Here is an 11,715-nt window from a genome sequence, read left to right on the forward strand (position 1 = left end):
GTCAGTGTACAGATATCACCCTGAGAGAGAGGGACTGAGAGACACCAGTCAGTGTACAGATATCACCCTGAGAGAGAGGGACTGAGAGACACCAGTCAGTGTGCAAATATCACCCTGAGAGAGAAGACTGAGAGACACCAGTCAGTGCACAGATATCACCCTGACAGAGAGGACTGAGGGACACCAGTCAGTGTACAGATATCACCCTGCGAGAGAGAGGACTGAGGGACACCAGTCAGTGTACAGATATCACCCTGAGAGAGAGGGGACTGAGAGATACCAGTGTACAGATATCACCCTGAGAGAGAGAGGGACTGAGAGACACCAGTCAGTGTACAGATATCACCCTGAGAGAGAGGGGACTGAGAGACACCAGCCAGTGTACAGATATCACCCTGAGAGAGAGGGACTGAGAGGTATCAGACAGTGTATAGATATCACCTTGAGAGAGCGGGATTGAGAGACACCCGTCAGTGTACAGATATCACCCTGAGAGAGAGGGGACGGAGAGACACCAGTCAGCGTACAGATATCTCCCTGAGAGAGAAGGGACTGAGAGACACCAGTCAGTGTACAGATATCAGCCTGAAAGAGAGGGGACTGAGAGACACCAGTCAGTGTACAGATATCACCCTGAGAAAGAGGGACTGAGAGACACCAGTCAGTGTACAGATATCTCCCTGAGAGAGAGGGGACAGAGAGATACCAGTGTACAGATATCACCCTGAGAGAGAGAGGGACTGAGAGACACCAGTCAGTGTACAGATATCACCCTGAGAGAGAGGGGACTGAGAGACACCAGTCAGTGTACAGATATCACCCTGAGAGAGAGGGGACTGAGAGATACCAGTGTACAGATATCACCCTGAGAGAGAGAGGGACTGAGGGACACCAGTCAATGTCCAGATATCTCCCTGAGAGAGAGGGGACTGAGAGACACCAGTCAGTGTACAGATATCACCCTGAGAGAGAGGGGACTGAGAGACACCAGTCAGCAGACAGATATCACCCTGAGAGAGAGGGGACTGAGAGACACCAGTCAGTGTACAGATATCACCCTGAGAGAGAGGGGACTGAGAGACACCAGTCAGTGTACAGATATCACCCTGAGAGAGAGGGGACTGAGAGACACCAGTCAGCAGACAGATATCACCCTGAGAGAGAGGGGACTGAGAGACACCAGTCAGCAGACAGATATCACCCTGAGAGAGAGGAGACTGGGAGACAGCAGTCTGTGTACAGATATCACCCTGAGAGAGAGGGGACTGAGAGTCACCAGTCAGTGTACAGATATCACCCTGAGAGAGAGGGACTGAGAGACACCAGTCAGTGTACAGATATCACCCTAAGAGAGAGGGGACTGAGAGACACCAGTCAGTGTACAGATATCACCCTGAGAGAGAGAGGACTGAGGGACACCAGTCAGTGTACAGATATCACCCTGAGAGAGAGGACTGAGGGACACCAGTCAGTGTACAGATATCACCCTGAGAGAAAGGGGACTGAGAGACACCAGTCAGTGTACAAATATCACCCTGAGAGAGAGGACTGAGGGACACCAGTCAGTCAACAGATATCACCCTGAGAGAGAGAGGACTGAGGGACACCAGTCAGTGTACAGATATCACCCTGAGAGAGAGGGGACTGAGAGTCACCAGTCAGTGTACAGATATCACCCTGAGAGAGAGGGACTGAGAGACACCAGTCAGTGTACAGATATCACCCTGAGAGAGAGGGGATTGAGAGACACCAGTCAGTGTACAAATATCACCCTGAGAGAGAGGGGACTAAGAGACACCAGTCAATGTACAGATATCACCCTGAGAGAGAGAGGACTGAGAGACACCAGTCAGTGTACAGATATCACCCTGAGAGATGGGACTGAGGGACACCAGTCAGTGTGCAGATATCACCCTGAGAGAGAGAGGACTGAGAGACACCAGTCAGTTTACAGATATCACCCTGAGAGAGAGGGGACTAAGAGACACCAGTCAGTGTACAGATATCACCCTGAGAGAGAGGGGACGGAGAGACACCAGTCAGCGTACAGATATCTCCCTGAGAGAGAAGGGACTGAGAGACACCAGTCAGTGTACAGATATCACCCTGAAAGAGAGGGGACTGAGAGACACCAGTCAGTGTACAGATATCACCCTGAGAAAGAGGGACTGCGAGACACCAGTCAGTGTACAGATATCTCCCTGAGAGAGAGGGGACAGAGAGATACCAGTGTACAGATATCACCCTGAGAGAGAGAGGGACTGAGAGACACCAGTCAGTGTACAGATATCACCCTGAGAGAGAGGGGACTGAGAGACACCAGTCAGTGTACAGATATCACCCTGAGAGAGATGGGACTGAGGGACACCAGTCAGTGTACAGATATCACCCTGAGAGAGAGGGGACTGAGAGATACCAGTGTACAGATATCACCCTGAGAGAGAGAGGGACACCAGTCAATGTACAGATATCTCCCTGAGAGAGAGGGGACTGAGAGACACCAGTCAGTGTATAGATATCACCCTGAGAGAGAGGGGACTGAGAGTCACCAGTCAATGTACAGATATAACCCTGAGTGAGAGGGAACTGAGAGACACCAGTCAGTGTACTGATATCACCCTGAGAGAGAGGGGACAGAGAGACACCAGTCAGTGTACAGATATCTCCCTGAGAGGGACTGAGAGACACCAGTCAGTGTATAGATATCTCCCTGAGAGAAAGGGGACTGAGAGACACCAGTCAGTGTATAGATATCTCCCTGAGAGAGAGGGACTGAGAGACACCAGTCAGTGTATAGATATCTCCCTGAGAGAAAGGGGACTGAGAAACACCAGTCAGTGTACAGATATCACCCTGAGAGAGAGAGGACTGAGAGACACCAGTCAGGGTACAGATATCACCCTGAGAGAGAGGGAACTGAGAGACACCAGTCAGTGTCCAGATATCACCCTGAGAGAGAGGGGACTGAGAGACACCAGTCAGTGTCCAGATATCACCCTGAGAGAGAGGGGACTGAGAGACACCAGTCAGTGTACAGATATCACCCTGAGAGAGGGGGGACTGAGAGACACCAGTCAGTGTACAGATATCTCCCTGAGAGAGAGGGACTGAGAGACACCAGTCAGTGTACAGATATCACCCTGAGAGAGGGACTGAGAGACACCAGTCAGTGTACAAATATCACCCTGAGAGAGGGGACTGAGAGACACCAGTCAGTGTCCAGATATCACCCTGAGAGAGAGGGGACTGAGAGACACCAGTCAGTGTCCAGATATCACCCTGAGAGAGAGGGGACTGAGAGACACCAGTCAGGGTACAGATATCACCCTGAGAGAGAGGGGACTGACAGACACCAGTCAGTGTACAGATATCTCCCTGAGAGAGAGAGTGACTGAGTGACACCAGTCAGTGGACAGGTATCACCCTGAGAGAGAGGGGACTGACAGACACCAGTCAGTGTACAGATATCTCCCTGAGAGAGAGAGGGACTGAGGGACACCAGTCAGTGTACAGATATCTCCCTGAGAGAGAGAGGGACTGAGTGACACCAGTCAGTGGACAGATATCACCCTGAGAGAGAGAGGGACTGAGTGACACCAGTCAGTGTACAGATATCACCCTGAGAGAGAGAGGGACTGAGTGACACCAGTCAGTGTACAGATATCACCCTGAGAGAGAGGGACTGAGAGACACCAGTCAGTGTACAGATATCACCCTGAGAGAGAGGGACTGAGAGACACCAATCAGTGCACAGATATCACCCTGAGAGAAAGGGGACTGAGAGACACCAGTCAGTGTACAGATATCACCCTGAGAGAGAGAGGACTGAGGGACACCAGTCAGTGTACAGATATCACCCTGAGAGAAAGGGGACTGAGAGACACCAGTCAGTGTACATATATCACCCTGAGAGAGAGGGACTGAGAGACACCAGTCAGTGTATAGATATCTCCCTGAGAGAAAGGGGACTGAGAAACACCAGTCAGTGTACAGATATCACCCTGAGAGAAAGGGGACTGAGAGACACCAGTCAGTGTACAGATATCACCCTGAGAGAGAGAGGACTCAGAGACACCAGTCAGTGTACAGATATCACCCTGAGAGAGAGTGGACTCAGAGACACCAGTCAGTGTACAGGTATCACCCAGAGAGAGAGAGGACTGAGAGACACCAGTCAGGGTACAGATATCACCCTGAGAGAGAGGGAACTGAGAGACACCAGTCAGTGTCCAGATATCACCCTGAGAGAGAGGGGACTCAGAGACACCAGTCAGTGTACAGATATCACCCTGAGAGAGAGGGACTGAGACACACCAGTCAGTGTACAGATATCACCCTGAGAGAGAGGGACTGAGAGACACCAGTCAGGGTACAGATATCACCCTGAGAGAGGGGGAACTGAGAGACACCAGTCAGTGTGCAGATATCACCCTGAGAGAGAGGGACTGAGAGACACCAGTCAGGGTACAGATATCACCCTGAGAGAGAGGGGACTCAGAGACACCAGTCAGTGTACAGGTATCACCCTGAGAGAGAGAGGACTGAGAGACGCCAGTCAGGGTACAGATATCACCCTGAGAGAGAGGGAACTGACAGACACCAGTCAGTGTCCAGATATCACCCTGAGAGAGAGGGGACTGAGAGACACCAGTCAGTGTACAGATATCACCCTGAGAGAGAGGGGACTCAGAGACACCAGTCAGTGTACAGATATCACCCTGAGAGAGAGAGGGACTGAGTGACACCAGTCAGTGTACAGATATCACCCTGAGAGAGAGGGACTGAGAGACACCAGTCAGTGTACAGATATCACCCTGAGAGAGAGGGACTGAGAGACACCAATCAGTGCACAGATATCACCCTGAGAGAAAGGGGACTGAGAGACACCAGTCAGTGTACAGATATCACCCTGAGAGAGAGAGGACTGAGGGACACCAGTCAGTGTACAGATATCACCCTGAGAGAAAGGGGACTGAGAGACACCAGTCAGTGTACATATATCACCCTGAGAGAGAGGGACTGAGAGACACCAGTCAGTGTATAGATATCTCCCTGAGAGAAAGGGGACTGAGAAACACCAGTCAGTGTACAGATATCACCCTGAGAGAAAGGGGACTGAGAGACACCAGTCAGTGTACAGATATCACCCTGAGAGAGAGAGGACTCAGAGACACCAGTCAGTGTACAGATATCACCCTGAGAGAGAGTGGACTCAGAGACACCAGTCAGTGTACAGGTATCACCCAGAGAGAGAGAGGACTGAGAGACACCAGTCAGGGTACAGATATCACCCTGAGAGAGAGGGAACTGAGAGACACCAGTCAGTGTCCAGATATCACCCTGAGAGAGAGGGGACTCAGAGACACCAGTCAGTGTACAGATATCACCCTGAGAGAGAGGGACTGAGACACACCAGTCAGTGTACAGATATCACCCTGAGAGAGAGGGACTGAGAGACACCAGTCAGGGTACAGATATCACCCTGAGAGAGGGGGAACTGAGAGACACCAGTCAGTGTGCAGATATCACCCTGAGAGAGAGGGACTGAGAGACACCAGTCAGGGTACAGATATCACCCTGAGAGAGAGGGGACTCAGAGACACCAGTCAGTGTACAGGTATCACCCTGAGAGAGAGAGGACTGAGAGACGCCAGTCAGGGTACAGATATCACCCTGAGAGAGAGGGACTGAGAGACACCAGTCAGTGTCCAGATATCACCCTGAGAGAGAGGGGACTCAGAGACACCAGTCAGTGTACAGATATCACCCTGAGAGAGAGGGACTGAGAGACACCAGTCAGTGTACAGATATCACCCTGAGAGAGAGGGGACTCAGAGACACCAGTCAGTGTACAGATATCACCCTGAGAGAGAGGGAACTGACAGACACCAGTCAGTGTCCAGATATCACCCTGAGAGAGAGGGGACTCAGAGACACCAGTCAGTGTACAGATATCACCCTGAGAGAGAGGGACTGAGAGACACCAGTCAGTGTACAGATATCACCCTGAGAGAGAGGGGACTCAGAGACACCAGTCAGTGTACAGATATCACCCTGAGAGAGAGGGGGGACTGAGAGACACCAGTCAGTTTACAGATATCACCATGAGAGAGAGGGACTGAGAGACACCAGTCAGTGTACAGATATCACCCTGAGAGAGAGGGACTGAGTGACACCAGTCAGTGCACAGATATCACCCTGAGAGAGAGGGACTGAGTGACACAGGCCATTTTGCTGCGTGTGGGATCTTGCTGTGCACAACCTGACTGCCGCCTTTCCCACATTGCAACAGCGACCACACCTCAAAATGGTCGCTTCTTGGATGTGAAATGCTTTGCGTTGCCCCGAGGTCGTGAAAGGCGTCCCAGAAATCGAGCTGCTATTTTGATCGGAGTCTAATTCCCTCGCTCCATCTCTCGAATAACCAAATTGCACTCAATTCTCCAGATGGTGGCTCATTTGGGACTGGATCAAAAGTCATGTTGGACAGGCCGGTGCCTGGCACCGTCAGGGAGGATGACCTCGAGATTTTCCGTAAAGGACATAAAATCGAGCCATATAACATCAGCTCCTTCACGCCGGAGGAAACAATAAAACGAGCAAGAAACCTGTTGGGGCAGAGAACGTACCAACTCTCAGTCAGCAATTGCGAACACTTTGCCACCTCAGTTGCTGGCGATTGCAGGTCCCTTCAAGTAAGTGGGGCTTATTCACTTCGATCTGAATCTCGATGGGGGCCAGCATGGAGCGTGTCTCAGGGTCAGCTCCTGTACGTGTGCAGGACACCCGCCCCATTCCTTCTCCCTGTCTCACCCTCCAACTCAACTCCTCCTGCTTTCTCTCTCCTCTGAGTTCACTGGCTTAACCCTTCATCGCCAGATGTGGCTCAACCACTGGGCTCTACTCTTCCCTCACTAACATTGCCTACTATTCAAATGGCAGCAAGGAAGGCAAAGATTACACCCAGCTTCTCTTCTCCACTTTAACTGCCCTCTGGAACGGCCCGAGCAAGCCACTTAGTTGTCAAGCATGGGCAATAAATACTGGCCTTCCCAGTGATGCCCGCATGCTATGAAAGATTAAAATGTGCATTTTTCTCCAGTTTCTATGCCATCTCCCCACAAGCTCGTCTTGTCCATGAGACCCAAACTTTTCCCCTTTAGACCCCCATTTCCACTAAACTGCTGACCATTCAACACCACCCCCCCCCTTCCCGGTCTCCATGTTTGTTAACGGTTCTCTCTCCACAGGTAATGTCTCTCTCCACCCATCACCCCCCCACCAATCTTAAAACCTGCCCTCATTGCCCCTCTCCTCATACCTTGAAGACATTTTCCTCCCCTTCAACGTGTTGTCGAATCTCCAATCCGTGCCCATCTTTCTTCTCATCTCCTCGTTTGAATGTCTCCGATCAGGCTTCCTCTCCTGTCATAATACTGATACGGTTCTTACCAACATCACAAACTGTGTCCCAGTTGACTGCGACAAAATATATGTGGCAAAAACAGAAAGGCAGATTATTATCTGAACGGCGATAGATTGGGAAAGGGGGAGGTGCGAGACCTGGGTGCCCTTGTGCACCAGTCACTGAAAGTAAGCATTCAGGTGCGGCAGGCAGTTAAGAAGGCAAATGGTATGTTGGCCTTCATAGCGAGAGGATTCGAGTACAGGAGCGATTATACAAGGCCTTGGTGAGATCACATCTGGAATATTGTGTGCAGTTTTGGTCTCCTTATCTGAGGAAGGATGTTCTTGCTATGGAGGGAGTGCAGCGAAGGTTCACCAGACTGATTCCTGGGATGGCAGGACTGACGTATGAAGAGAGATTGGGTCGATTAAGCTTGTGTTCACTAGAGTTCAGAAGAATGAGAGGGGATCTCATAGAAACCTACAAAATTCTAACAGGACTGGACAGACTAGATGCAGGAAGGATGTTCCCGATGGCGGGGGAGTCCGGGACCGGGGGTCACAGTCTAAGGATAAGGGGGAAGCCATTTGGGACTGAGATAAGGAGGGATTTCTTCACCCAGAGTGTGGTGAACCTGTGGAATTCTCTACCACAGAAAGCAGCTGAGGGCAAATCATTAAATATATTCAAGAAAGAGTTAGATATAGTTCTTGGGGCTAAAGGGATCAAGGGATATGGGGAGAAAGCGGGAACAGGGGACTGAGTTTGGACGGTCAGCCATGATCATATTGAATGGCAGTGCAGGCTCGAAGGGCCGAATGGCCTACTCCTGCTCCTATTTTTTTCTAATCATAGCCCATGGATCTATCCTTAGCCCCCTCCTTTTTCCTATCTACATGCTACCGTTCAACGACATTGCTTGAAAGCATGATGGCCACTTCCGTATGCACTCTGACCCCTCCTTCACCTCTCTCGACCCCTCCTGTGTCTCTAATTTGGCAGATAGCCAGTACTGGATGAGCAGAAATTTCCTCCAACTAAATATTGGACGTCATCCACTTCAGTCCCCGTCAACAACTCAATTCCCTCGCTGCTACCTCCATCCCTCTCCGTCATCCATCTTGAGGCTGAACCAGTCTGTTCACAAACTTGGTGTGGCATTTGACCCCCGAGACAAGCTTCCCACCACACATTTGCACCATCACTAAGACCACCTACTTCCACCTCTGCAACATCGCCCAACTTTGTCCCCTGTCTCATCTGCTGCTGAAACCCTCATCCATGTCTTCGTTACCTTTAGAATTGACTGTACCAACACACCCCTGGTAGTTCTCTCACATCCTACCTTCTGCAAACTCGAGGTTGTCCAAAACTCTGCTGCCCATGTCTTAACTCACACCGTCTTGCTCACCCATCACCCCCTCCTGTGCTCACTGCCCTACACTGGCCCCCGGTCCGGCAACACCTCCATTTTAAAATTCTCATCCTTGTTTTCAAATCCCTCCATGGCCTCCTCACCCCCCTCCCTATCTCTCTCACCTCCTCCAGCCCCTACAACCCTCCAAGATCTCTGCGCTACTCCAATTCCGGCCTCTTGCCCATCCCCCCGATTCCCATTGCTCCACCATTGGCGGCCGGGCCTTCAGCTGCCTGGGGGCCCGAAGCTCTGGAATTCCCTCCCTAAACCTCTCCGCCTCTCTCTCTCCTCCTTTAAGACGCTCCTTAAAACCGACCTCTTTGACCGAGCTTTTGGTCACCTGGTCGAATATCTCATGCGGCTCGGGGTCAGATTTTCTCCACAACGTTCCTGTGAAGCATCTTGCAATGTTTTATTACATTAATACACCATTTATTGCCCCATCCCTAATTGCCCCTTGAGAACGTGGTGGCGAGCTACCTTCTTGAACCTCTGCAGTCCGTGTGGGGTAGGTACACCCACAGTGCGGTTAGGAAGGGAGTTCCAAGATCCTGTCCAAGCTATGATGCAAGAACAGTGATATATTTCTAAGTCAGAACGGTGTGCCACTTGGAGGGAACTGTCGGGTGTGCCCCAGGGATCAGCTTTTCACTATCTTTATAAATGACGTGGATGAAGGAATTGGGAGGCATATATCAAAGTTTGCAGACAATTTCATGTTAGGTGGCACAATAAATCATGTGGATGGGAGCCGGAAGTTGCAAAAGGACTTCGATAGATTCAATGAGCGAGCAAACGTGGAGTTCAATATGGGAAAACGTGGGATCATCCACTTTGAGACCCGAAGACAGTTAGAGCAGAATATTTTCTGAATCCTGAGAAGTACAGAAATCACAAAGCTAGTGGAGAGGTACAAGGAATATTTAAAAGGGCTAAAAGGAATGTTGGCCTTTATCTCAAAATGGTTGGAATACAAAGAGGAGGAAGTGATGTTACAGTTATATAGAGCTCTGCTCAGACCCCCATCTGGAGTAACTGGAGTCAGTTCCTGGCCCCGCACCTCAGGAAGGAGATATTGTCCTTGGAGAGGGTGCAGAGCAGAATGATCCCGGGGATAAAAGGGTTAAATCATGAGGACGTGTCACACAGACTAGGCTTGTATTCCCTCGAGTGTAGAAGATTAAGGGGGTGATCTAATCGAGGGGGTTTAAGATGATTAAAGGATTCGATCGGGTCGATAGAGAGAAACTATTTCCTCTGGTGGGGGGGAGGGGGAGTCCAGAACAAGGGGGCAGAACCTTAAAATTGGAGCCAGGCCGTTCAGGGGGTGATGTCAGGAAGCACTTCTTCACACAAAGGGGGAGTGGGAAATCTGGAACTCTCTCCCCCCAAAAAACTGTTGAGACTGGGGGGGGGGGGGAATTTCCAAACGGAGATGGATAGATTTTTGTTGGGTCAAGGGGATTAAGGGTTACAGAACCAAGGCGAGAGATGGGGTTAAGACACAGATCAGCCATGGTCTGATTGAATGGCGGAACAGGCGCGAGGGGCTGAACGGCCTTCACCCGTTTCCATGACAGCGAGACTCTCTGTGCTGCTGTCATGCAGAAACGATGGGCCAAATGGACTCTGTCTGCACTACAAATCTTGATGGGTCTCTCTCTCTCCTCAGACACCAAGGCAATGAGAACTTGCAGTGTCGGGCAATGTGGTCTAAACCGCACCAAGCACTGAAGCAAGATCCTTGATCTCAATCTCTTCTACTTGCAGGTGGAATCTGCCAAACTTGCGGCAAACACGTTCCTAGGCAACTTGTTTCGTAGCCAAGATTTCTCAGGGATGGGCAGTGGCATAGAGGCCATCAAATAAACTTGGAAGCAATCTAACTCTACGCTGAAGCTTCGAAAAGGTTGAGCTCAAGGCACCGACATATCGGATGGAGGTTCCCCTCCCCGCATCTTCCAACCTCCCCCACTCCCCCGGCGCTATTTACACTTCAGTCGTGGCTGCTTCGCTCTTCTTTACACGTTAAAAGATTTCTGTAACTTTTTCTCAAAGCCCAATAAATCAAAGCCAGATTACCAGTGTCTCTCCAGTCTGTTATATCTACGTGCCTCAGCATCAGCCTCAGGAGAAACTCAAGTGCGTGATTCAGGTGCCGTGCCAGTGCTGAGGGAGTGCTGCACTGTTGGGGCTGCTGAATTTACGATGGGAACTTAAACGGACGACAAAGGGGGGGGGGTGGGTGCAAGATCCCAGCCACGATTTGAAGAGGGGCAAGGTGGGGAGGGGGATGGGGAAAGTTCTCCCTGGGTGTCCCAGGGTCAATATTTATCCCTCAACCATGTGGGATGGAGCCTCTACTGGAGTTGCAATCAGCAAAATGCACTGGACCACTGCACAGATTGGTATAAGCCGGAATGTCAAATATGCATAAATCAGTGTAAAGAATCTGCGACTGGAAGGGAGCCATCTCCTGACGTCACCAGGAGGAGCAGGATTCCAGGAAATCAGCCATTCCTCAACCGATTGATTAATGCTCCTGGCTTTTACTTTCACACGAGTTCCACCGACAAGATGGGATTCAGCCGCAAGGCATCCTCCCTCCCCTCCACGCACCAACAGCACTTATCCTCCCCAAGGTGAACGTATGGAATAAACTCAATGCCATTGAGGGCTACTGGCACAGACACAGAGGGGGGGGGGGGGGGGGGGGGGAGAGAACAACAGTGGGGAAAGCCCTGCTAGTAACATTTCATTTTTGTGTTCATCAAAGAGTCTCTTCCCAGGACAGGTACAGCACGGGGGTTAGATACAGAGTAAAGCTCCCTCTACACTGTCCCCATCAAACACTCCCAGGACAGGTACAGCACGGGGGGAATCCCCGATG

General features: G+C 50.8%; 1 protein-coding gene across 1 annotated transcript in view; it reads left to right on the plus strand.

Moving 5' to 3' along the window:
* Positions 1 to 10,906, plus strand: part of LOC137356798 (phospholipase A and acyltransferase 3-like) — a 130,813-nt gene extending 119,907 nt beyond the window's left edge. Inside the window, exons 3-4 of the mRNA XM_068022576.1 lie at positions 6,448 to 6,695; positions 10,596 to 10,906. Coding sequence (XP_067878677.1) covers positions 6,448 to 6,695; positions 10,596 to 10,694 — 347 coding nt within the window. The 3' untranslated portion in view covers positions 10,695 to 10,906. The remainder of the gene's footprint in view (positions 1 to 6,447; positions 6,696 to 10,595) is intronic.
* The last annotated feature ends 809 nt before the right edge of the window (positions 10,907 to 11,715 follow it).

This window comes from Heterodontus francisci, chromosome 46 (assembly GCF_036365525.1).
Source record: "Heterodontus francisci isolate sHetFra1 chromosome 46, sHetFra1.hap1, whole genome shotgun sequence".
NCBI classification, from domain to species: domain Eukaryota; kingdom Metazoa; phylum Chordata; class Chondrichthyes; order Heterodontiformes; family Heterodontidae; genus Heterodontus; species Heterodontus francisci.